This window comes from Rousettus aegyptiacus, unplaced genomic scaffold, assembly GCF_014176215.1.
Source record: "Rousettus aegyptiacus isolate mRouAeg1 unplaced genomic scaffold, mRouAeg1.p scaffold_m13_p_3, whole genome shotgun sequence".
NCBI classification, from domain to species: Eukaryota; Metazoa; Chordata; class Mammalia; order Chiroptera; family Pteropodidae; genus Rousettus; species Rousettus aegyptiacus.
Genome location: NW_023416306.1, coordinates 110318414 through 110346272, shown reverse-complemented (window position 1 = coordinate 110346272; position 27859 = coordinate 110318414). Strand labels below are relative to the sequence as shown.

The 27859-nt window shown below is 32.9% G+C and overlaps 1 protein-coding gene across 1 annotated transcript in view; it reads left to right on the top strand.

The window, feature by feature from the left end:
* The window catches only part of AQR (aquarius intron-binding spliceosomal factor), an 85915-nt gene that overhangs the window by 19489 nt on the left and 38567 nt on the right, over window positions 1-27859 (top strand). Inside the window, exons 8-17 of the mRNA XM_016139606.2 lie at window positions 700-800; window positions 3558-3634; window positions 6727-6791; window positions 7896-8012; window positions 9335-9448; window positions 11007-11110; window positions 16695-16797; window positions 19249-19369; window positions 22188-22329; window positions 25170-25348. Of these exons, the coding sequence (XP_015995092.2) occupies window positions 700-800; window positions 3558-3634; window positions 6727-6791; window positions 7896-8012; window positions 9335-9448; window positions 11007-11110; window positions 16695-16797; window positions 19249-19369; window positions 22188-22329; window positions 25170-25348 (1123 nt within the window). The remainder of the gene's footprint in view (window positions 1-699; window positions 801-3557; window positions 3635-6726; window positions 6792-7895; window positions 8013-9334; window positions 9449-11006; window positions 11111-16694; window positions 16798-19248; window positions 19370-22187; window positions 22330-25169; window positions 25349-27859) is intronic.

Here is a 27859-nt window from a genome sequence, read left to right as displayed (position 1 = left end):
TTTTCCTTGATTGGAATATACATACAGCTATAGGAGAAGGTCTGGATCATGTTTAATACTAACGACTTAATTTTTTTTCATCAAATCCTTATTGTTAATACATGCTGATATCAAAGCCATATTAACGATCTCAGGGAGTAAAGTTAAAACTATTCAGGATTCCATTTTCTGCGTGCGGGTGTTTTTGCAGGCACTCAGATATGCAGGCTCGTTCATAAGTACCAGTTGATGGGGATGAAAACAGACATACAAAAATAATTAATACTAAGCGCCATGAGAAAGGATATGGTGTTGTGGACATTACCTTGTTAACTTATGATATGTTTATGTTCATTGTTTCAGATTCATTTTTCAAACTTCGGTCAGTATGCTATAAGTGTTAATGCTCATATTTTTCAAATTGAAATCCTTAATTTTAGAAATAAGAAAGGAATGTAAATAATTACTGAGCTTAAAATCTTGACTAGAAAAAGCAGTTTCTTTGTCTAACTTTTTCTATTAATAAGTGATAGAATCAAACAGTTTTTTAAAATATAGTTATTAGTTTCTTAGTTTTCAGGTTTTGTCATGTTGCATTCAAGTTTCATCCCATTGCTCTGTATTGTATTCATACACAGAAAACTAGCTAATAGTTGATCTAATTTTTATCCTTGTAAACTTCGAGGTTACTGATGACTTAACATTACATTAATTTTTCAGGCACGATTAGAATTACAATTAAAAAAGACACCTAAGCTAAGAAAATTCTGGAACTTGATTAAAAAGAATGATGAAAAGATGGATCCAGAAGCAAGAGAACAGTATGTTGCCAAAGCTTCCTTCTATGTTGGTTCATTCGCTGGGTTGTAGATTGTAGATGATGACTGGTTTGCTGTTTCCTTTGTGTGGTGCTGAACCAAATAAAGAAGTGTTTATGCCACGTTTTTCTTCTATTCCTTTGCTCTGCTATAGTAATAAGTGTATCACTGGTCTTTCCCTTGCCTGTTGTCCATAGTCTGTCATGGATGGTTCTGTTTTCTCCACGGTCTTCATACTGTCATTCCAACTTTTCTTTCTTTTTCTTACTCCCTCACTCTTAACAATGACCACTGTACTTTCCAGCCATAATTTATTTATTCATTCAATAAATATTGAGTGTTTATTATTTTGCTAGGTATGGAAGATAAAGCAGAGGATAAAATGGGAAGTAATTCCTGCTTTTGTGGAGCTTACACTATAGTTGGGGAAGACAGCAAAAAACAGATAAATTATATAAAAATGGAGATACAGGCTAGGGAGAAAAATCAAGTACAAGGATTAAAGAAGCAGGTAAGGATTACGGGTTATTTTACAGTAATTATTACCAATTGGATAAAAGTCTGGTAGCGAGTATTTATTTCAAGGGACAGAGTTCTGTTAGTAGGACATGTGAAGGATTTACATACTCTAAGCGTTTTCTTTCTGTCTCTTTGATGCTAACTGGTCTGATTGTGCTTTTGCCATATTTACTCCATTATTCTAGCAGTAATCCTTTTTCTTTCTCCATCTTTAATTACTCTTTACCACTTTCTCTCTCTCTCTCTCTCTCTCTCTTTCTCTCTCTTTGTGGGTGTGTGTGTGTGTGGGTACGCACTCAGGACTCACTTCCTTTGGGCCTATGATAACTTCTTTTGACTTCGTCTCTTATTTTTTTCCTCTTAGGAGAGTGGTCTCTCTATGTGTAGATAGTAATTGAAGTCATAAGTATGGGCGAGATTATCTAGTGAGGCATATAAATCATGGAAAGAAGGTTGAAGACAAAAGTGAAACCCGGAGTTACACTCATGGTTACTGAAAAAAGCAGGATGCTAGAGAATAGAGTTTGGGAATAAGAGAATTAGAGCTATAAGTACAGAATATTAGGGTCAGAGTAGGAATAACCCTTCCTTAATTTTTAACTCCAGTCTCATTTCTTTCATGGTAGCTTAGCTTTACAACCAGCAGCCTTTTAACTGGTCTAATTACATGAACTCTTTGTGTCATTTACTACTTTTTTTAAAAACCCTCTCTTCCTATTACCTCAATGTGATTGAACCCTAAATCTCTCTGGCCCTGACTTCTGTGCTTTCTTGTCTTCGTGTAACTCTTGGCTGTATTTTTCGATTTGGATGCATTGCCATGAACTCCTATGTGGCCTACCTAAATAATACTCCGTTTTATCCTATCCTACCAAACTCATCTTTCTGCCCAGTTCGTCTTAATTCTTTCAGCCATTTGGGCTATATCTAAGTGACTATATCTAGTCAGCCAGTCTTTTGGAGTCATCTTTTGTCCTTCCTATTCGTATTGCTGTTGTCAGTCCTTTATAGCAGTATGCATGACTAAATACCTACTTGGTGTTTCTTCCACCTTTCCTACAACAATGACCCTAACTAGCCATACTCTTAGAAAATTATGTATAATTTGTCATATTCCTACTCACAAGCTTTCAGTGGTTTCCTAGTCCCCATAGGGTAAACTCTGTAAACTCCTTACAGTAAGCATTCAAAAACCTCCAGCTATTTCTTGTGACTCTCCCAAATCACTGGACTAGTCTATTTATTGTTTCTTAAACATTCCTTCTCTAAGTACCCTTTCCCTCTGCTCTACTCGATTAAAGGTTAACCCTCTTAATATTTTTCCAGTTCAACTCCATTAGGCCACAGTGCTTTCTTCTGAATTCCTAAAACAAGCTGTGTGGCTGTGTAATGGTTAGAATATGTTTAGTTGCTTAGAGCGTCATTCTGCAATCAGACTTAACTGGATTCCACACTCAGTTGCTGTATGAGGTCAAGTTGCATCACCCCTTTGAGCCTCAGTGTGTAATTGGGACAATAGTACCTATTTCATAGAACTATTTTCAGCATTAAATAAGATTATTCATATGAGGTACTTAATACAGCTCAGAGCCTGGCACTGTAAGTGTTCTGTTAATGCCAGCCAGTTTTATTAATTATATGCTGATTTGTGTTACTAATTATATTATATGACCTGTAATTTTAAGTATGTTTTAGTCACTTCTCTCCTTTGTATTTCCAACAAGACTGGCATAATCATTTGCAGCTATTCAATATTCGATAATTGTTTGTTGATTCATTGGTACATAGTGTATCTTAAATTAAGAAATAGAAAAGTGTTTTTTAAATGAACATTTAATTTTTAGACATTGAAATACTCTCATAATTAAAACTTTAAACATATAAAATTGCTCATATCATTTTAACTACATACTTAAACATTAGATTTTTAATGATAAGGTTAAGTTATAAATTAAATTTTGAAAACTCCTTTTTTGTCCTGTCCTTTAAATCGCAAGTGAAATCTTTTACAGTAAGAAGAAAGAGGTGCTTTCTTAGCTGGCTCTCCTTTTCGCCATGTAGTGCTGTGTTTACCTATAAGGAAGTATAGGTTCTTTACATAGTTCAAATTATGGTCTCTATTTCAGAGCAAGATGGAACATTTGAAAAGTGTAAGATAGGCTTCTTCAGTGTTAATATTTTACTTTTAAAATAATTATTTTTTTAAAAAAAATTTGGTCAACATTTTATCTCTGATTTTAGAGCCTATCAAGAAAGAAGATTTCTTTCACAACTCATCCAGAAGTTTATCTCTGTACTGAAATCAGTCCCACTTTCTGGTAAGTATCTTCTTTTACTCAGCTTATTTATGAAGTTATTTAGATGTCCCATAAGATTTACTAATCTCTATTCTAAAAACTGCACTTAGATTGATTTTAAATTGTAATGACAAAGTGTATGCCCTCCCCTTTTCAAATACATTATTACCACAGTATTGTGACTGCCATAAAAAATTCATGTTAAAGGCATCAGCTTGGTTATCGAAATGTTCCTTTATTTAGCAAATATTTTTTGAGCTTACTCACAAGACCCAGGTCCTGAACAAGGAGCTGGGACACAGTGGTAAACAAGATAGTCACAGACCCTGTCTACATGGCCTTTACAATATGGTATCAAATAGTGTTTTCAAGTTACATAAAATACTGTTTTGAGGGGAAGAGGAGAATTATTTTTGAGATATGTAGTACAAGATGAAAAGGGAGGAGTTTCTCTTCATTGCAGCCCTCATTTATTGATGAAACAAATACAAATAAATATTATGTAGAATATAGACTTTAAAATATATCATGATTATACTGTATATAGATGTATAGTGTGTATATACTATAGAAAGGGGTATGTGTGTGTTAATGCCTATATGCCGAACGGGGCTAATTATATTATGTTGGGTTTGCAAAATTTTATAAACATTTAGTGAATGCAAATAGTATATTGTTTACTTAATAAAGATGTATATATGCTATGTAAGGTATGTCATTGGTTAATAATTTTATTTTTAATAATATAATTTATTTCCTATCTAGAATATAATCTAGGAACAGCTCTGTAGGTATACCATATTTGTATTTCTACATCAGATATTATAGCTTTTTTAAACAGAAATACAACAGAAATACTTAAAAATGCTGAGCCTTCAAGTAATATTTTAGAACTGAAAATCATACCTAGAATTCTGTGAGGAATAGATACTAATGCTATAAATCAGTTATACCTGGTTTGGGACATAATATTACTACTAGCACCAGTATAAAGAAAAAATTATATGCTTATAATCTCAGTCACTTAATATATTTAAATCTTTCTGTTAAGCAGTGTAAAACTGGAAAGAAGACTTAGATATGTCATTCTTACAACAATTAGTAATAATGAATGTTTAGAACTCTAATATCTGTAATCATTAGGGTCATATAAATTGATGTTTTTTAACTATGGAATGTTTATCTAAGGTCATCTAGAAAGGTTTGAAAATCAAGTAACATTAACTACAGAGGGCCTGCAGTAATTTTAACAACATGTAAACCACTAACTGTTGCCATTGTTTACAATGTCAGAAAACAAAATTTTTTAGATCGATCTAGAGCTTCAATTAAAATTTAACTCGCTTGCAAAGGAACAAACAAGGTGCTGAAAACAGTGTGTTGGTTCAGAGAGGGCGTAAAGATGAATGGCTTATATAGTTAGAAAACAGAAAACTAGTTTTTAAAAGAATAAGGATTGCAGTTTCATTTTACAGAGTCATTCAAAACATGTCCTTATCAGTTGGTTATAAAGGAAATTTGTATAGGATGATCTGAGCTGTTAGGAATGCTATCAGAAGAAAAAAACATAATACATATAATAAGCAAATGATAAGGATATATTGATGTCTGAAGTTATAATACCGTTTCAACTCTGAACATTGCCAAGTAGGGCTAACTAATTTGAAAAAATGCAGCTTTATCCACCAGAGTTCTGAAGTTGAGCACCAAGCATTGTGTTCAAATTTTAAATAGACATTGCCAATAATTTTCTCAAGCTCTAAATAAAAATACAGATTACTGAGTTTGCTCACTTTTTAAATTTTGGACAAAAATAAATTTTTTAACCATAACAAGAACCAAAGATAGCAACAGAGGAGCGGTTTGAATGGATTTAATTTAAAAGTTGATCTTGAAATTTTTTAGTTTCGACAGCAAGGTATGCTGGGGTACATCTCAGAAAACTTGTATCCAGTTCTAAGCAGCCATTACTTTGTTCTGTATCAAGTCATTTTCTCTGGTCCTCGGTTTCTCACCTGGAAAATAAAGAGATAGACTAGAGGTCTCTGAGGTCTTTTCCAGCTATGAAATTCTATGATTATATAATTTTAGGGTCTGGATTATTGACATAGAAAAGTTTCAGTTAACAATTCTATATATTAGTCATAAAAGTATTCACTTTTCTTTCTTCACATAAGGGCTTTCATTTTCCAAATACAAATAAATTCAATAAGTGGATTTATTTAAGCAGTTTGTAGGATGCTTTCTACAGGTCTAGCACTGCATTAGTCACTGCTAGGAGTCCTTGGACTAAGTGGCAGTAGGGACCCTGAAATTATCTCCTTTTTAAATTGAAACAATCTTGTCAGCATGGTTTTAGCTGGTAAAATGGTAGACCATTTCCTGGCATTAGAGGGGAAAAAAACTGTACTCTGAAATTATGTCATGTTACAAGGTTGTAATTAAAAACAAAAATAAGTATTTTTTAAAAATGGTACATTAATGCTCACAAATAGCAGAATTTAAGATTGTGATTTAAAAAATAATTTATTGCTCTATGTATCGTTGGCATTTTAATGTAAAAAAGAATACATGTACAGTGAAGAAAAGGTCAAAAATTGTTTCATTAATTATTTTGGTATGTATCTTTCCCATTCATTTTCTATGCATTCTAAAGATATATATCTTTGAATGTATACATGTATACATATATGTATGTATTTTGCATATGGAAGAAGTTCTAGAAGTTTAGTATATGAAGAGAATAAGGAAAGTGGGTTAAAAATGATATAAAACTGCCTTTCTGGTTTTAATATCTCCAAGGTTTTTCAAAATCTAATCATTCTCTGTAAGTTTTTAAAAATTAACACTTTAAAAATATTTTTGAAAATGTATTTTTATGTATTTTTCTGATCCAAGCTGGATTTTTCATTTTCTCTTATTTGTGGAGCTAAATATAAGGGTAAGTTCTGCCTGTTTTTGAAATCTATGTAAGGTCTTTACTCTGAATCAAAGTCCAATCTTGATGAATAAGAGACAAATGACCTTGTTTAAATAACTGCCAGTTTTAAGATACAGTACCACAGAATGACCTATGCAAGAAAATTCTAACATGTTTTCTCTGTTATGTCTAGAACCTGTAACTATGGACAAAGTTCATTACTGCGAAAGATTCATTGAACTTATAATTGATTTAGAGGTAAGAAGTGTGCAGTGACTTTTCTGTTATATAATCATTAAGGAGGCTAAGATTAAGCATATAACTATATATGAAATATTTCTTTATCACCTCAAACTGGCCTTAGCTTTTGTATTTATTTCAAGATGTCTCAGGAAGAAGAAAGTCAGAAGCAATTGACCCTTGAAGTTTTCAGTTGGCTACAGTTTGTAGAAAAAACATTAGTATAGTTATCAAATGTGAGTACAGCAATGGCAATTTATATTTTGTCACATTTTAATGCCCCTTCATAGAGTTTTAAATAGTGGCTGAAGTCACGGATTTATGTCTGTCTCTTTCGTAATCTCACTTTTCAAAATGTGCCTAATATTGTCGATGAAGAAGGATATAGCTGCTATTGTCAATTTTTAAAATTAAGATTCTTGAAAAAGATTTCATATTATTAGGTGAAAGATTTTGATGGAAAGTTCAGTTGCAGTTTGGTATAGTTCAGATTGAATTCATTTCCATTCCTTTCCCTCTTTAATGCAGGAAATTGAAAGCAAATCCTTTCTGTTCGTTCCTTATCTGGAAAGGTAGGGTGATTTCTTGACATGAGGATTAGCTTATTGAACTAGCACTCATTCATGAGGTCTTCATTCAAATTCTAGCTCTGTCAGTACCTAATTTATAACCTCTGAGGCTGTTTGATTAGATTAGTATTTTTCAAATTGATTGTCACAGTTTCTCAGCATTGTCTTGCTGACTGTTACAGGGGCATGTGGGAAGTAGAAACCCAAAAAGGAGTCTCCATTCAAGTCCCCATTCTCTTCCCTCTAAAAGCAGCTCTCTTTTTAAATCTACACACAGTACGTGTTGGGATTTCATATAGGAGTTTGTTTGAAAACTACTGACTGAGGTATCTGTGAGATTTTTTTCAGTGCTGTATTTTATTGGGAAATATTAACACTGAGTTTATTTATAACTTGGCCTTGCTTTGTGCAGTGTGTTTGGGAGACTAGAGGGTACTTTGGATGTGATTAACACTTCTGAGTTAAATAGCAGTAGATTTCACCTTTGGCTGCAGAGAACCCGCAGAGTTATTGCTGTGGTGTTTATGTTTTCTGTGATGTTTATGTTTTCTAGGCCTTACTCCCCACAAGGCGCTGGTTTAATACCATCCTGGATGACTCCCACCTTTTGGTTCACTGTTACCTTTCTAATCTTGTTCATAGGGAAGAGGATGGCCATCTTTTTTCCCAGGTGAGTATTAATGTACCTGAACATACTTATATTTTCATTTCTAAATTTAACTTTTCTTTGCCATGCAATGGGGAGTACCAGGGCATGACATAAAATAAATTTGGCTTTATATTGAATTGAATGATAAAAATTGCCTAGTCATTTTAAAGTAAAATTAAGTCTTAATGTATAAAATGAATGCATTCTTATATAGATGACCTCTAGTAATGGTATAATAACCTTTTGTTAATCACATGTAATATTATTATTGGACTAAACTCCACATACGTATTTTGATTTTGTGTCAGTAACCAATGTGGAATATAATAGATCATAAGCATTAATTTCAAGAAAACGATATTCTAATACCATACCTCTCTTTTCATGAAATGATGGTGACAGAGGTACTTGTTAATGTAGAAGCGTATGCGCATTTAATCTGCTGCCTTGAGTACAAAGGCAAATGTGTTCGCTAACTTGCAGAGGAGGATGAACTATTAGGGTTTTAATGTTATCCAGAAGAAAAGTCTTTTAACAAACTTCTAACACCTGCCTTTCAATGAGGTCATAGTTTGAAATATAATTTTTGTGTTTATGTATTTTAAGAATTCTTTTATCTTGTATCTATGAGTATTTCTTTTTTGTCTGATTCTCTAAATTCCAGCAGTTTGCTGCGTATATTAAAATCCTAATATCTGAGCTGTCATAGATTAGAATTAAGAATACTAAAGGCAGCTAATGGACTCTGTTTCACCACAGGGGAAAGCAGGCCTACGTTAGCAGAAGGAACTAAGCCAAAGAAAGGCCTTGATGGCCATGGAGACTATGAGAGAAATATATTATTTAGCTTTCCCCACCTTGCTGTTTTTCCCTCTTAGAAGCAGCACGTAGGGAAGAGTATCTGCAATTATGAATTCCAAAACCCTCATTCAGAAGATTCTAAGTGGCATAATAAGTAAAAGACCTTAGGATTTCTCTCTAGTGGTATAGTTCTGTAAATTTGCAGTGGTATAGAGTTCTCTTTTCCATTAAAATGATTGGCTTCCTTCAATTAGATCCTTAATATCGCTTCACTATTAAGTTTGATGTTTTCTGTGTAAGTAGATGATATTTATGAAATAGACTTAACTATTTATTCACAAAGTACATACATACTTATTCTCACATAAATAAAACAAGTTTGGATATGTTCCGAAATGTTTGTTACAGTGTTTATATTCCAAAGTTTATCAGCACCTCTGAGAAGGTATATGGACTTGTTTATTATTTTTAATAAATAGTGTTTATTTGTGCTTTCTTGTCTTACTTTCACACAGCTTATTAATTTAAATGTATCCTTTTAGCTTTTGGACATGCTTAAATTCTATACTGGTTTTGAGATTAATGACCAGACTGGAAATGCTCTGACAGAGAATGAGATGACTACAATTCACTATGATAGAATTACTTCTCTACAGGTAATTTAAATTCATTTTAGCCTTTGCTTCTGCTCCATAAAGTCAGGTCATGAATAATTTAGGTTTTGTATAGTACAAATAGAAAAGGATATTCATTTAATTGAGTTTTTATCTTGAAATTTTAAAATATTGCTAATTGTGATGAATTTGTGAAAATAAAATGGCTTTCTTTCAAAGTCTCATCCTGAGAATCAGTGTACTGATATTTGACACTTAGAAATATTAGCTACTTGACCAATCTGGTGCATTTAAATATCAATTTTATTTTATGAAAGAATATGACAAAGTAGTGTAAGCATTTGGTATATTTTGAAGATAACACAGGAAATTTACCAATATAGCTCAGATGTGAAAAAAGTTCCTGTGTGTTCTATCATTAACCTTAACTATCTTTTGAGCTCCACTTCCTGTGGTGGAAGAAGCTTTTCTTTGTCAGTTTAAAGTAATTCAGTTCTTTCTGTTTTAAAAGTCATTTTCTGAGTAAAAAGACTTAGCCAAACTTAAGTTCAGCTATGTTTCATAATCAATAAGGAGTCTCTGCCCTGCCTCTTGTTTCCCAAAATGACTTCTAGGTACATTGACACACTAAGATAGCCTCGTTATTTGGAAGAGGAATGATATATCTGCACATTGCCCCAGCTCAGACATCTTGTCTTGCTTTTTCAGAGCATTAGTGTTTTTCTCCTTTTGCCTCTGCCCTTGAAGTGACCATAGCTGGTGTGGCATGTCGTTGTTCTCCTGGCACAGGCAAAGCATGATGATTGTTCCCAAGGCCTTGACTGTCTCCCTGGTCACAAGTCCCCAACTTTGTTCTTAATGGTACTGGAATTCTGAGAGCTGACTCTCATTTGTTTCCTAGCTTAGACACCTCACTCTCAGCTTTGGGTTGCAGAGTCATTTTGTCATCACCTATGGTAATCCCATGGCAGGCTCAGCCATAACCTTGGCAACCTTTCGTGTAATCCACTGTGGAGTAAATGAAAACTTCTAGATCTTTTCTGTGCCACATGGTCATTAAAGAAAAACTAAGAGTGTTATCTCACACTTTCTTATAGCATAATGCAGCTATTTCTGTTTTTTTGTTTTTGTTTTTTTTGTCATCTTAAACCATGTTGGTTGAGGGTGTTACCCTACAAGATCCTCTCTTTCCAGAGTTCCAAAATAAAGCAGGTCATGAACACACTATGCTTCGGCCTCTTCCTCAAGCTGTCTCTTCAGTGAGAATTTCTCTTGAAAACTAAAACTTTCTTTTAGTTTTATTAGAGCAGTTCTTGATAATAAAGCATTTTATTTTGTTTTTCTCCTCTCTTGTCAATGAAGCTGGCTTTCATGTATATGCAAAATATAATTTTAGAGGTAAAAAACTAGAACAATTCTAGTTTTTTTTGCCATTGTATTGAATGCTTACAGCTGAGTAAGGCAGATGTCACATGTGAGAAGTGTATAAAAGAAGTGCATTAATATGTTTTAAAAAATATTTCCATTATATAGTATACAAATTGTAGTTGATTTATCAATAGGTAGACATTAATTATTATCATTTGCTGTTCTTTTCTAGAGAGCCGCTTTCGCACATTTCCCTGAACTCTATGATTTTGCCCTCTCAAACGTGGCAGAAGTAGATACTCGGGAATCCCTGGTCAAGTTTTTTGGACCTCTTAGGTAAGACGACATTAAAGGAAAACAATTATAATTTTTTTCTTGCTTTTAATTATTTTACACTGTTTTAATTAATATTACTTGTTATATTACTCTTTGTTTACGACTAGAACTAGTGCTTCTCTTTAGCATTTGGCATCTTTGAGTCACTTAAACCTATCCATCTTCTCTTTGTCTTTTTATATTTTTCATAACATATGGCTTTCCTAGTTCTTAAATTTTTCTTAGAATGGAACATAAAGCTGGTTTCTCATCAGTCATAAACAACATAAGACAATAACCCCAAAATGTTCATTGTACATTAGTCCCCCTTATCCACGGTTTCGCTTTTGCCGTCTTAATTATCCCTGATTGTCTGCAGTCTGAAAATACTACATAGAACATTCCAGGAGTAAATAATTTATAAGTTTTAAATTACATGCTGTCTTGCCCAGGACATGCATCATCCCTTTGTCCAGCATATCTACATTGTATACAGTGCCAGCCCATTAGTCACTTAGTAGCTATATCTCGATAATCAGATCACTGTTGTAGCATTGCAGTGCTTGTGTTCAAGCAACACTTATTTTACTTAATAAAGGTTCCAAAACACAGGAGTAGTGATGCTAGCAATTTGGATATGCCAAAGAGAAGCTGTAAAGTGCTTCCTTTAAGTGAACAGGTGAAAGTTCTCAACTTAATAAGATAAGGAAAAATATTGTATGCTGAATTTGCTAAGATCTGTGGTAAGAATGAATCTTCAGTCTTGAAATTGTGAAGAAGGAAAAAAATTCAAGCTAGTTTTGCTGTCGTACCTCAAACTGCCAAAGTTATGGCCACAGTATGTGATAAATGCTTAGTTAAGATGGAATAGGCTTTACATTTGTGGGAGGAAGACATGAACGGAAAATGTGTTCCAACTGACGGCAACATGTTGCTCCAGAAAGTATGACTCCAGCAAAGGATTCCCTGAAATAACCATTTATTCCAAGTAAGGGATCGTTACACAAATTCGAGAATAGATTTGAACTGAAATATATGAAAATTACTGGAGAGGCTGCATCTGCCTGTGAAGAAGCGGCTGCCGCATTTCTGGCAGAGTTGAAGCAGGTTAAGGAGAAAGGTATATGTGTATAGGAAAAAACATAGTATATATTGTATTTAGTATTCAAGGTTTCAGGTATCCATTGGGGTTCTTGGAACATAATTCTTGTGGATATTAGAGGTATGACTTAGGAGAATTTTTGCATGTTTAAAATTTATGAAATTAGTAATATTCTCTGGCACTTAGCTATGTGCTAATATACTTTTTTAAAAATAGTTATAATAGCATACATTTATTTATTATGTGATGAGCCCTCTACTAAGTTTGTGAATAATTTAATTCTGAAAACATGTGAGGCTGTAGGTACCATTTTACATATAAGATAGCTGAGGTACAGAATAGTTAAGTAATTTGCCTAGTCACACAGCAAGTAAGTGGGAGAGATAGGATTCAAACCTAGGTAGTCTGATTTCTGAGCCCTAACCTTTAAAAAAAATTTTCGAGGTATGCTTGACATTCAACATTATATTAGTTTCAAGTATACAACATAATGATTTGATATTTTTGTATATTGCTAAATGGTCACCACAAGAAGTCCAGTTCACATCTGTCACCATATATACTTTTTTTTTCTTGTGATGAAAACTTTTAACATATAATGTCTTAGCAACTTTATAATGTGCGATACAGTATAATTAAATGTAATAATTATGCTGTACATTACATCCCCATGATCTGTTTATTTTATAACTGGAAGTTTGTATCTTCGATTCCCTTTATCCCTTTGGCCCACCCTGCTCCTCTGCCCCCTCCTCTGGCAACCACCAATCTGTTCCCTAGATCTGTGAGCTTGGTTTGTTGGGGGGGTTTTTGTTTGTTTGTTTGTTTTGTTTTTTAGATTCCACATGTAAGTGAGATCATACAGTATTTGCCTTTCTCTGTCTTATTTCACTTAGGATAATGTCTTCAAGATCTATCCATGTCATTACCAATGGCAATATTTTATTCTTTTTTATTCTAAGCCTTAACTTTTTTTTTAACCACTATGCTCTATTATCTTCTCATTGTCCTTAACTCTTAGGAGAATTTGTTTAGTTAATTGGCTTTTTAAATTGAAACAAACTGAAGCTGGCTTGGTTGTTCATTGTCATGAGGATTTAATAATAACTCTTGTAATAACACATAAATCTACTTCCTTCTTTTAAATAACTGCATGGGTTCCATTGAACACATCTACCATACTATTTTAAAATTACTTTCCTATTAACAGATCATTAATTTTTAAATTTCTGGCTATTACAAACACTTTGGCAATGACATCTTTTTTACTTCTACATAAATTTTTGTTACTGAGTCTCAGAAGCAGACCGGCTGACTCAAAGGGCTATGTGTTTAAAATGTGTTATATATTATTAAATTTCCTTCAAAAAAATATACCAATTATATACTTAAACCAATAGTGTATATGGGTTTATTTCTCTACCTACCAACATTAAATTTGTCTTTAGCTTTACTGATCCAAGGACAAATAAACCCTAATTGTTTTACTTTGCTTTCTGTAACTGTATCAGGGAAATTGAGCATCTTTCTGTTTTTATCAGCCATTTACATTTCTTCTGTAACTTTCTTCTTATTATTCTTTGCCATTTTGTATTGCATTCCTTGTCATTTTTTTTTTTTTTTAAGGAACCTTTTTATATTCTGGATACAAATATTTTGTGTAGTTTGTGTTGTAATTATTTTCTCTCGGTTTCTCACTTTTAAATTTTATGGTATATGTTATTGTTATAGATGCTTTAAATTTTTAATCACATCTGTCAGTCTTTTTAATAACAATTTAATATAGAAGGCCTTCGTTATAAGGTTGCAAAAAATATTCTTTTTTAAACTACTTTTATAGATTTAGGTTTTTTTTACATTTAATTGTGTTGCATAATCCATCTGAGGAATCTGTTTTTGCCAGTAGAATTCCTTTACACTCTTAAAAATTATTGAGGATCTCAAAGAACTTTTAAAATGTGGATCATAGCCATTATATTTACTGTATTAGAAATTAAAACTAGAAAAATTTCACTTACTCATTTAAAAAATTAATTAAAATCTATTACATATTAGCGTCCAAGTTGTTGAAAAATATATTCTACAAAATGAAAAAATTATAATGAGAAGAGTGGCATTGTTTTATAGTTTTTCAAATCTGCCTCTGGATTCAATTTGCTATGAGATGTGGTTGAAGTAAATGAAGAAAACACAGCATTTTATAGAAAGAAGGGATATTTTAATAGCGTTTCAAATAATTGGAAATATTCTTTGATACATCAAAACTCAACATGATATTTTGTTAAAAGATAATTTTAATGTGATATCTGAAACTATGTTAAGGAAATTTGTGCAATTAATTGCACAGAGTGGATTGATTTTAGAAATGGAGAGAGATGCGTTACTCATGAATGAGAAGACTCAGTTAAGGTATAAATTCTGCCCAAATTGATATATAGGTATTATTCAGTTCCAGTCCAAATCCCAGCAGGGTATTATATAGAACTTTATAAGCTTATTACAAAACTAATATGGAAAGGCAAAGGAACTAGAATTGCCAAAATCATTTTGAAATAGAACAAAGTAAGAGAATTTCCACTTACCTTATTTCAAGACTTACTAAGTAGTTACAGTAACCATGACATTATGGTCCTGAAAAAAAGGATAGACATACAAATCACTGGAACAGATTCTAGTTTAGAAATAGACCACACACATATGGTTAGTTGATTGTTGACTAAGGTGCCAAGGCAATTCAATGGAGGTAGAATAGTCTTTTCAGCAGTGGTACCAGAATAATTGGACATCTATATGCAGAGTAAGAAACTTCACTCATACTTCAAATCATATATACAGATTAACTCAAAATTAATTGTAGATCTAAATATCAAAACTAAAACTTATAGAAAATACAGAAGAAAATCTTTGTGATTGTGGTTTGTGCAAAGATGTCTGTAGATACCAAAGCACAATACATAAAGGAAAAATGCTGGTAAATTAGATTATCAAAATTTAAAACTTCAATTTGAAGAAATTCTTAAGAGAATGAAAAGTCCAAAACTGGGAGAAAATGTTGGCTAAACACAAGACTCAGGAAAAAACTTAATAAAAAAACGGCTATAGACTTGAACAGATACTTCACCAAAGAAGTTAGATATCAGTAAGCCTACAGAAAGATGCTTACCATCATTAGTCATTAAGGAAATGGAAATTTAAATCACAAGATACCATTACATTCCTGTTGGAGTTGTGTATAAAAACAGTCATGTGTTGACTCTTGACAAGAATGTAGAGCAATGGGAGCTTTCATACATTACTGATGGAAATTCAAAATGGTAGTGATACTTTGGGAAAATTCGACAGTTTCTTATAAAGCTAAACATGCACTTATGGTGTGATCTAGTGATGTTGCAGACATACCTAAGAGAAATGACAACTTATATTCACACAAAAATCGGTACACAGAGGCATATAGTGGCTTTATGTTTGTCAAAACTGAAATACACAAATCTCCTTTAACTGGAGAATGAATGAATACACCATGATATATTTATATAATGGAATATTACTCAGCAATAAAAAGGAACCAGTTACAGATACACACAGTAATGTGGGTGAATCTCAAATGCATTATGCTGAACGAAAGCAACCAGTGTCAAAAAGTGACATAATGTGTAATTCTACTTACCTAACCTTCTGGAAAAAGCAACATTATAGAGATTGAAAACCAGTTGGTAGTTACCAGGGCCTGAGATAGTGTTTGATGGAATTTGGGGAGGTCAATAAAATTGTAGTTAAGTAGTGGAAACCTGTCAAGCTAATAGTGGCAAATGCAAGTTTTCAAAAATTCCAGTTTTTCACTTGGAAGTTTAATATCTTTGGCAACAAATACAGTCTGTTGTTTTCCTTGAAGTTATAGGTTTATTTTGTTCAAATGTGAAAAATCTGTCATTTATACAAGTCTTAATAACTATTGTTTGTCAATCATTCAAGTAAACATGTACAAACGTGTACTTCCCACTCAGTCAAACAGAATTTTTAAAAAATACTCAAGAGTCCAAGTTTAATAATATTTATAATATTTTGCTGCTTTATCAAGGAAATTCTTAAAACTTTTTTTTTTTTTTTAACTGCATGTGGCAGTGAAGAATGCCATGACTACTTATATAGTACTGCTTGGTGCCACTGCCTTGATACATGCAGTCAATTTTACCCATCTTTGCTTTTGTACTGTCACTGCGTATTTAAAGACAGTAAAGAAAAACACAACAAGTCTTAGTGTTAACATAAAGAAAAGTGTCCTTGCAGACTCCGTAAAAGGATCTCAGGGACCATGAGAGGTTTGCAGAAGACACTTTGAAAACCCTGGATTAGGGGTTTAACTTTCATTGATAACATTTTATATTTGCTTCTTATGTCATAGGATTATAATTACTAGGTAAAACTATTTAAACTGTCTATAAAATTACATGTTTCAAAAACGAAGTAAGAATAAAATATTGATTTGAATTTTTTATCCTGCAGTTCAAATACACTCCACCAGGTGGCGTCATACCTCTGCTTGTTACCAACTCTTCCTAAAGCTGAAGACACAACTTTTGATAAAGAATTTCTTCTAGAATTGCTGGTAAATACATAATAATATCCCTTGAATTTTGCATGTGGTTTTCTCTACTTTTTTGAATTATTCTTAAAGATATGGTACCGATTTTTTCTCAAGCTAAAGGTTAGGTAAATAATTGCTTCTTTGGGAATTATATCATTTGATTTTATCAGATTTCTTTTCTCAAGACTTTTACCTCTTAAAACTGCTTTATGGAAAGAATTTATTTCACACAAATATTTATAACTTCTATATCTGGCACTGGATTCAGGCATTGGGGATACATACCTGGCACCGTTCTTGCCTTTTAAGAGCTCACAGTTGCACAAACACACACAGATAATACATATATGTTCGTATATCTATCTGTTTATTTTAAAAGTTATTTAAATACAATACCTTGAATATTAAGCCATACTTTTATCACTACAAAATTTACAAGTGTTTAGAAATAGAGTAAGTTTTCACTAACTTATTGGTTTAAGAATTCTGAGGGATTTCTCAATCATTTCAGGAAATTAGGGCTTTAACTCTCAAACTAATACATTTTTTTGGTAAAGTTTTATTTTTTAATGTAGTTTTCGGTTCATAGCAATATTGAGGGGGAAGAGACATACCATATTTTTAACTTCAGTAGATTATTTCATAAAACAGATAAGTATTTAACCATACTCCCACTATGAAAATTCAGGCTGTTTGTAATGTTCACTATTACAAATAATGGTGCGATCCTTATGCATGCCTCCTTGTACCCAAATGTGAATATTTAGGAGAGGTGCCTAGAAGTGAAATTATTTCATTGAAGCATGTGCTTATTTAAAAGAGAAAAAATGTGGCCATATTATCCTCCAATATGTGTATGTTCCCACCAACAGTGTATTAAAGTATGTTTCTATAAGCTACTGCTAGCATTGAATGTTATGAATTCCAAATTTTTGTCAGTCCTATGGGTAAAAAAATAACAATTTGTTTTAATCTTTTTTTCCTGACTGCCAAAAGGTTGGTTGTTTTTCATGTTTCCAACTTTTTTTAATCCATGTATAAACGTGTATCATGTGGAGATATATATATATATATATATATACACACACACACACACACACACACACAGAACAATAATGAGCACATGGTTTTGTGACTTATATTCTAAGCTAATACTTTTAATGCAGGGTATAAAATGTGAAAGGAAGATGATATACTAGTTTTTCTAGTTGTAATAGGAAACTACTTAAAGCAAGTGTTTTAAGTCTGGGGACAGGTGTTTAAGTGCCATTTAGAGAGAAATCCTTGAGAAGGATTTTAAATTAAGTATGGAAAATGCTTTTTATGGATATATTTACTTGCACGAAATAAATGTTCTGGGTCACCACTTTGCCTTCTTTTTTACGAATTCCTTTTCATTGTCACTGACTACAAGTACTTTCTAAAAATTCCCTGTCCTATTTTCTGACAATGTAAAATCTTCTCTTGTACGTCAGGTTTGGGGGATTAATAATAAATCCTTACTATAGAAAGAAATGAGGATTTTTTCAGGAATCTTTCTAATGGAAAATAGGTTTGAGTATAAAGTTGATCTCATGCCTTTTACGGTCTTATAGCTAAGATTTCATTCTTAAAATTTAGATAGTTATGCCAAAAGAAAACAATTTAAAAAATTTATAGCACTTCAGCATTATCTTTCATTTTTCCCTTCTAAACTATTTCCTCAGGCTTTGGATTTTTCTAATATCTAAATTATGATTAAAAAGTGAAATATGCACATTATTTAGATGTAATCACACTATCTTTCCTAAATTAATAGTCTCTACTGGAGAGAATTGACACTTTTCAAATATATCATTATTTTAGCATGTTAGTTAGGTAATAAACTTATTTCTGTACATGAGATAAATTACTCTGATATTAAGAATGAAAGAGTACAAATATCATCAAGTCCATCTCTTTCATTTTATAAAAAAGACTGAAGCCAGCTTATTAATAAACTTTCCTAGATTGTTTAGCAAGTTAGTACAAAAATGAAAACTATAATCTAGAACTTAAGGGTTCCCATTTTTTTTCTTAATCACTGAATGCCGACTGCTATGGTTTTTAAGATCTCAGCATGTGCCAGGCACTTTGACCCTGTTTTATAGTATGCTATTTCATTTTCATAAGAAACCTGAGAGCTGAGTGGCATTTTATCTTTTTCACTGAAAAGGAAACTAAGATCAGGGAGGTTGAAGTAACTTGCCCAGCTTTTACATAGCTCATAAGTAGAGGTGCTGGGAGTTGAACTCAGATCTGATTCCAAAGACCATCGTGATTGGTATCGCCTTCGTTTTGGATTTATGGAAGAGAGAGGAAAATCTTTTGTTAAGTGCTATTGTAACTGAAAGACATGAAGTTTCTAAATCCATACCTTTGGTGAATTTTCTCCATAAATTATTTTGATTAAAAAAAGATGCTTCTAACTTTGCCTGAACCTGTTTCTTTTAGGTATCTCGTCATGAACGTCGAATTTCTCAGATTCAGCAATTGAACCAGATGCCTTTGTATCCAACTGAGAAAATTATATGGGATGAAAATATTGTCCCAACTGAGTATTATTCAGGGGAAGGTATGATAAAGTACAAGATCCCGGTGTAACAAGAAACTTAGTTTAGAATTCATCATATGTAACTGATAATTTTATGGTACCCTCAAATTCAACTTTAGAAGCTAGAAATTATTCAGCATTTTGAATGATTACATGAAGGATTTTTATTAATTTGAACCATGCCCAAATTGTGTGTGTGTGTGTGTGTGTGTATGCGCGCGATAAAACTGTATATTAAGGAGACCTAATAATTCAATAAGTGTAGCTTTTCATTATGTCACTATAATAGGCTTTGTTTGGTAGTACATTATTTTTCAAAGCCTTTTTTTAAAGCTTTTTTGAATTCCTTGTAGAGCCAGGTAATCACCACCAAAAAAAAAGAAGAAGACATCATTATTATTTAATAGCACATCTTTAATTTTGATTCAGAATGGTGTTGCCTACTTCATCCACCTACCTATTTCAACAGATTTGGTTCTAAATGCTTTGCCGTACTCTAAGGATGAGAATTCACCATAATTGAATGTATGCCAAAGTGCATTCTGACACATTTTGAAAGCATATTTCAAAAAAATTCAGGAAATCTTTTGAACAACAGTGTTATTATCGGAAGAAATGTATCTCTTTTAAAAACATTACCAGTATGTGTTGGTACATTGGTTTAAAAGAAAAATTGTTACTTTAGAGTTATAACCTCAAGCTATGACACCATAAACCCAGTGTATTAAAATTGTACTAGATTTCAGAATAGGCAATCTTCCTACCTTTTAATGTTCTGACAGTGGTTAATGCATTATTTTCTCACTTTTCTAATTCATTCATACTAAAAGCATTTGTAACCACGTGTATATGACATCAAACTCTTTAATCAGCCCCTACAAGGCAAATACCACTTAAGAATTTTGTCCTGTAAATAAAAAGCTATAGCCTTAAAAAATATAAACAAACTTATATCTAGATTTTGGTACTATTCAGTGATGCTGGTCTGAGCTTAAACATTTTGCTTAGTATAAAGCATTACTTTTCTTTCATGCTTATAATTAAAGATGTTAAGTGAAAAGAATACTTATCAAAATTTAAGTCTTTGCACTTTTCATAGAATGAAAGTACTTCAGAACCATATTAGTTACCAGATGACTTGACTGTAATATAGCTGTTTTCAGAGACTTGGCTATATCTCATTGTTCTTCGTTGACCATCGATGGGTCTGTAAAAGGGGCCCAATATCTGATGCTGTGAAATAGGCAAAGATTAAAGTTATTCCTGCAAGCCACTTCTTGTTTTCAAGGAGAGAAAATAAGTGTGAAATTGGGACAGGAAAAAAAAAAAAACACCCACAATGTAAGAATTGTAAAGAAAACCTTTAAAAATTTGCCTTTTAACAATCTTTTATTATAAGATAAACTCAAATATAGAAAGTCACACAGACTATCTATAAAGCTTCACTAATTATCATAAGGGAAACACCATGAAACCCTGTAACCATTTTATCAGCTGTCCCCGAACTCTACCATGTGCCTCTTTCTAATTCCTGCTTCCTCTACTTGAAAGTAACCATTTATTTCTAGGCTTTTATAGCCATTGCTATATTGTATTTTTTGTTTAGTTTTTTATCACTCATTTGTGCATCGCTAGACATTATAGTCAGTCTGGCATATTTTCAAAATGTCTTAATAGGTACTCCCTATATCCGTTCCTTTTCTTTCTATCGAAGAACCTCCATTGTTTACACTGTATAGTTTCCCATAGTCTAGATTTTTCTATTGACTATCAGCATGTCCTTCGTGCTTTATTTTTCTTGCAAATTAGCAGCTGGATGCAGAGACTTGATCAGGCTGAGGTTCTCTCTTTTTGGCAAGATTCTTGGTGATAGTATATTTTTTTCATCAGGAAGCACGTAGTGTCTGGTTGACTCTCTTTTTTGTCATGTAAGTAGCTTAACACCTACGTTTGTCAATTTAGTGAGGGTTACAAAATGGTGACATTTTAATTGTCTTTTTTTTTTTAATAAAAATACATTATTGAAGGAGATTCTTTCCCTCATCTATGGCCTGGAAGCCATTGAATTAGATTTTAAGTCAGAGTTTACTAGCATAATTGATATGAAATTTTTATATATCATTGTTGCATGCTTTTAGCTGCATAGGGATGATGAAAATAATATGATTTGCCAGTATGTTTTGGATTCTTCATCTTTTTTAAGCTTTCGATATTGTGCTGATTGCTTTGGTCACTTATTATCCAAGGGAAATAGTGTTAAGTGAGGATAATGGAAAGAATATTATTCATTGATACAGTGAGAGAAGGGAAATAACTCCAGGCATAATATATAATCAATGCCTTACCCTTAAAGTCTAGCAAAAGGGCAAAGGTTCAGAGCACATAGGGATCATTGGAGATGGATTTATGCATTATAGTATACTAATTCAGTTTTTTTGGTAATTTTGTCTTGGGCTAAGTTTATAGAAGCATTATTTATTTTGAAATTTGCCAAGTGTAAATGAGCTGGTCAAGGAAGAGTTTTTAAACTACCTGAGACTGCATTAAAGCATTAAAGTATCTTTAGATACGTTTTAGAAGCACTGTTTACATGCGAATCATTGATATGCAGATTACATGTATTAAGACATTCATCCTTTATTCCCAATTCTTAATAGACAACATTTGTTAACTTAGTTTCGGTTCTATTTGAAAATAAAAATAAAACCTTATTAAACATGGTATATTTTAGACATCATTAAATTAGATTCTTACCAAATTCGTGATGCCTTTTTTATTTAGAGAACAGATACCTGATTTTGAAAAATAATGCAAACATGGGCATTCTTTTCCTTTTCAGGTTGTCTTGCTCTTCCTAAGTTGAATTTGCAGTTTTTGACTCTTCATGATTACCTCCTAAGGAATTTTAATCTCTTCCGCTTGGAATCAACTTATGAAATTAGGCAAGACATCGAGGATAGTGTCAGCAGAATGAAGCCATGGTTAGTAAATTGGTTCTACTTGCAATGAAGATATGCAAACAGTGACTGACATACTTCTGTCAGAAACCTCATAAGTGTGTTGAGAATTAATATATCTGGCATGAAGATGCCCTCCATAATATGAGATATTTATTGTTTGAGAAATTCTTTAAGGTAAATTAGAATATGTTAACAGTGCTAAAATATAAAATATCGGGGTACTTGGAGGTGGGACTGAGGATAAGGGAGGAGAAATCATTGTTCTTGGGAAGGGGAGTAGATTGGGGCATTATTAAAAGGATAAAGGGGAAAGGCTGGCCAGCAGGCCTGTACTAGGGCAGGACAGTTTAAGTCCTTGGAGAAGCCTATGATAAATGAGTGTTCTGCTACCCTGACTGCTCTTGTGGCTGTCACCGCCAGTCTCAGTCAGCCTTTCTAAGGAACCTGGTGGGTGACAGGGGGCCTGAACATTGCATGGAGCAGAACATTGGAAAATTTTCCCTGGTCTTCTGTTCATTGATTGCCTTGAAGAGACTAAATCATCAGCATTTACTTTTAGGGCCAGTTGAGTAGGTCTTATTACTTGAAGAATTCTTCTTAAACTCAACTCCCCACCTGCTAGCTCATTCCTTTAGCTAAGAAAAGGCTTTCATTCTAGTCCTGTAGGCAGTTGTATATTCGGAGATTTGTGCACGTTAGTTTCAATTTTTAGACATGACTGACTGGGTAAATGCCCTTCGTTCACTAGTTCATTCTAAATATGAAATTGATAGAGATAAGTTATATTTTACAAGTGACTAACTGAGTAAAATAATTCTGTAAAGTGGGTTTTCATTGGATTATAGTCACACTATGTGTACATATACAATTATAGTGCATTCTGTATGAAGAGCTTAACATATTTTGAATGTGAATTGATTCAGGTATCTTCAAGGCATCTCTGTTTACTAATTACAGAGAGCTACATAGACAATGATTATGATCTTTTTTTTACTTCTGTGTTTTATTTCATACACAGTTCTATTTTTTAATTATTATGTAAATAGTTATTCTGGGTGAGACTATAGAACACAACCATAAAGTATTTTTGACTTAATAATCAGTTGAGTCAGTAGGCAAGCAGTGCTGTGAAATTTGTTCACCCACTGGATGATCATCCCTGCCCACAGCTTTGCTGATGTATTGCCCGTTGTTTGGATGCCGGGGGAGTGCTTGATCAGAAAGCTTCCTTAGAATTTATGGTTACCTTGTGTCATGCTCAGATTCTGGACCTGATGTTGGCCATTTTGCAGAGTAAGGATTTATTAACTAGCAGCTCATCAAATAGAATTCACTTATATTTTACTTAACTAAGCAGCAATACTTATGCTCTATTAATTTTTTAAAAAACTTTTTTACTTTATTTTCTGCTGGGGGAAGATAATTCACTTTTCGGAGTTAACTTGTGATACTGAATTTTTCTAAATTTTCATTTCTAATTGTTCATAATCGAAAACTTAAAAATGATGATTTCTGCAGTGGGACAGGTCTTTTTGCTCCATGTATTTTGACAATAGAAAAGTAGCAGAGGCATTTTTACCCACCGCATAGTTCTAATGATCATGTGTTCAGGCCGCCGAAATGACTGAGCAAGTTAAAAGAGAAGTGTTGATAAGGGTCAAAAGTCTGTATTTTTTTAATGTTTTGTGATGGAGGTAGATTTTATAAGGGGGAAAAAGAATCAGAAAGACTAGATTAGTACTTGCCTGGGTGTAGGAGCAGGGATTGACTGCAGTTGGACAAAAGGGATCTTTTTTAAGTCTAATGGAAGTATTCTAAAACTGGATTATGGTAATGGATGCACAACTATATATTTAATAAAATTCACTGAATTTTACATTTATAATGAATGAGTTTTATGATATATAAACTATGCTGTAGTAAACTTGTAAAAAATAGGAGCCCGATAGAAAGTTATTACAATGGGTTTAGACAGAAGGTAATGCATTTTAGAAATTGTCCTAGTATGAACCAAGTCATAGATTGCAAAGCTTTTCTTTTTAATTGGTTTCACTCTTCGATATTAAGAAGTTCTACAATTTTTTGTTTGACATGAAACCTTTACTTACGATGTAGCTTATTTGGCAAGCATGTCGTTTTTGGCAGTACTTTCCAGTTTTAGAGTATTGCTGCAGTTTTTATACTACAGATTTCCCAAATACACTATTTAATGTAAAAAATAAAGCACTAGTTAGACTAATATAAGAAGAAAAAATGAATGTTTGGATAGTAGTGGTTCTAGTTATTGCAACTAGCTTGATTATTCTTCCCCCCAGTCCCTGGCAGCATCTTTTAAATGGTTTCGGTATTACACTCTAAAGGAGACATTTGCATGTAGATATTATCATTTGCTTGTTTTTAATTTTTCAGATTCTAGCTTGTTACAAATGTTTTTTGAAACAGCTTATAGAAATATAGAATGTAAGATAAAATATAAACCGTTCACACTATCTTGATGAGGCGGGGAAAGGATAAGAAAATAAAATAAAACTAAACGTGAAGGATTATTTCATTCTTTGACAAAATGGCTTAGCTCTTGTGTGTATAGAGTTATCTTTTTTCCCCAGGGATGTGAGGAATATCAGTAGATATTCCTCTACTTCCTTTTCTCTTCTAGACCATGTTTACCTGTTTCATCCCAGCATATATACTCCCTGTATGTTGAGACTTAAATTTTTGTTTCAAGTTTAGAAATAGGAGTCTCTAATATTAGGGCTTAAATACTAGCTAAATATATATTCTTACTGACTGGTTTTACTTGTCTAAAAGTTGGAGGAAAGTTATATATTATTTGAGTAATCGTCTACTTCTTTGGTTTTCAGGCAGTCTGAGTATGGTGGTGTAGTATTTGGTGGCTGGGCACGCATGGCTCAGCCTATCGTGGCTTTCACTGTGGTTGAGGTTGCGAAACCCAACATAGGTGAAAACTGGCCAACCCGAGTTCGTGCTGACGTTACCATCAATCTGAATGTCAGAGACCACATCAAAGACGAATGGGAAGGTAATTTTGTATTTCAAAAAGTGGTTACCTTTTGCTTTCTCAGTTTATATATAGACTTTCACTTAGAGAATTAGCAGAGCACTTTTACTTAAGTATTACCTTTTTAAACTTTCTTAAAATTTTATCCTTAAAGTTTGATTTTAAGAACGACAGTTGTCTTTGTAATTGTTATTAGTAAAAATACCAAAAATCATATAAAAATAATTAAATGCCTTAATACTTGAGTAAAAAGCATAAAAGTGTTTTGAAAATTGCAGTTTGCAGAGCTGAGTGGAAAGTATTTTAAATTTAGCAAGCCAATGTTTATGAATTTGTAGGATTAATATAAAAGGAGTAAAACTATTGCTGTTGACTGAAGAGGGGACACTCATGTAGCGCAAGTAAGGAAAATTGATATTTTTAAAAGATAAAAGCAGCCAAAGCGAAGAGAATAGGGATGAATATAATTTATGGAAAATAAAGATACAAAATCTAAATGGGGCAAACTCTGAAGGAGTTTTAGGGGGATCTAGCAAAAAAACTCAGAAATAAATAACAATAGTTTACTTACACCAAAGGGAGGAAGTCAGATAAAGACTCAGTAAAATCAGATGTACTCAAAGATAAGTAATAATTGCGAAGAAATTGAGTTATTTTTTCTATTTTTTTTGCTAGGCAAGATTTTAGGGGTAAGAGTTCCACAATTAATTTTATTTAGGGGCAGATATGTTCAAAAGTACTAAGTCAAATAGAGTTAAAACATCAGTAACACCTATGTCAGAAATGGCACATGAACCGATTTTTAATTAGCACTTGTATATTTTTCTCCCAGCTGTCTGTGAGAGCTCTTGTTGCCTTGTTATGAGAAATGGTAGCTGGTGGGTTTTATCTCCTTCCACCTTCTTGGCATGCCAGAAAGAATGGGATAGTCCCTTAATGGTTCAGTTTTCAGAAATTACTGCTCCCGATAATAGCTGTTTAAAACCAGAGGGACTATATGATATATTTATCACATAAATCTAAAGAAATCCAGCAGTGAAGCTGGCGAAACGTTTTAACAGATGTTCACTATAGTGGGTATAGTTTGTGACAAGATTGTTTCTGTGACTCTTCTATCCTTCAGAAGGGTTCCAGTCGGTCACATTACAAATCTAGATTAATGTATATCTTTATTATTGCTGAATCTTGAGAAAGGTGTTAAGTTTCTGGAGAAGGTCTTATATTTATTACTCCTTGGAGCTTAAGGAGGTCTTAAACTCTTTTACATGGTGGTAATAAGCTGAAATAACTTATTGGCTACCCCTAAAAGTAGTATTGAAAAAAAAACTTAGCAACAAAAAATGGCCCCTTACTGAAATTTATAGATGACACTTGACAAGTCTGTGTTATGGTGTTAAGGAAAAAAAGGATGTTTTACCCGAACCCGTTCTTCCATTACTTTGGAGATTGCTTTATAAGAAGGATATCAGTCTTTTTCTTTTTCCTTTTTCTTTTCTTTCTTTCTTTCTTTTTTTAACATAAGCTTCTGGTAGAATGAGAAATAGAATGAGTGAATTTTGGTGGGCAAGATAGGGGAAATTAGGATATTGTGGAACAAGTGATTTCTGTTTGGGGGCATGATGAGGAGAAAAGTGTTTTCGGGGAGGTCAGAGCCAAACTTCAGGGCTAGTATTGATCACAAACAGAGTATCCAAATAGAAAATGGAGGCAAAAATTGAGAGGGAGGCTCTATAAACAGAAGTGAATACTGACTGGCCTGTAAAAACAGAATAGCTTTGAAGAGTTTAAGCTAAATACTATAAAACATTCTTCTTGTCCTTTCAAGAAGGTATGAAGCTCAAGCCCTCATCTTCTCTAAAAAAAGAAATAACCCTTTTTCTGTTTGTCCTGGGAATACTTGCCAGCAGCTCTTGCGGCTGCACCGTTTACCTCAAGATAACTCAACGATTATAGTCCTAACCTTACCCCCAAAGTTTGCCGTGAAATATTTTGCTTTTTTATTATTTTCTCATCGCTCTGGCATATCGATAGTCTTTGGAAACAAATGACATCATTCTATTTAAAGCATTCTGTTTTTAGTGGTGGTATTTCCATTTACAAAATATAGTAATTCTCAATCACTGAAAATGTCAAATCCTAGAAAACATAGCATTCCTACACGTGATGTTAATGTTCTTGAACAGTTGTTAGCTGAAGATTCATTTGACGAATCCAATTTATACATTTCTGTTACATTAGGATTAGAGACAAGTTCTGTTTAGAAATAACTTCAAGAACAGTTTTTATATTTTATTTTCACATTGAAAACCAGTCAGATTTGCTTCAGTATCAAAGAGCATGTTTATGTAAAATTAAATTAACATTGGCAATGAGCTTCACTTTTTTTTTTCTAAACGAGAAATGGGTTAAGGCAATTGAAATGCTGGTTTCTGCTCCAGAAGGCACATTGACAGATGGAGTAAATGCAAATGGTTGAAAGGAAAGAGGTAGTTAAGCTCACTGTCATATAGGTATTTTTAATTTGAATCTAAG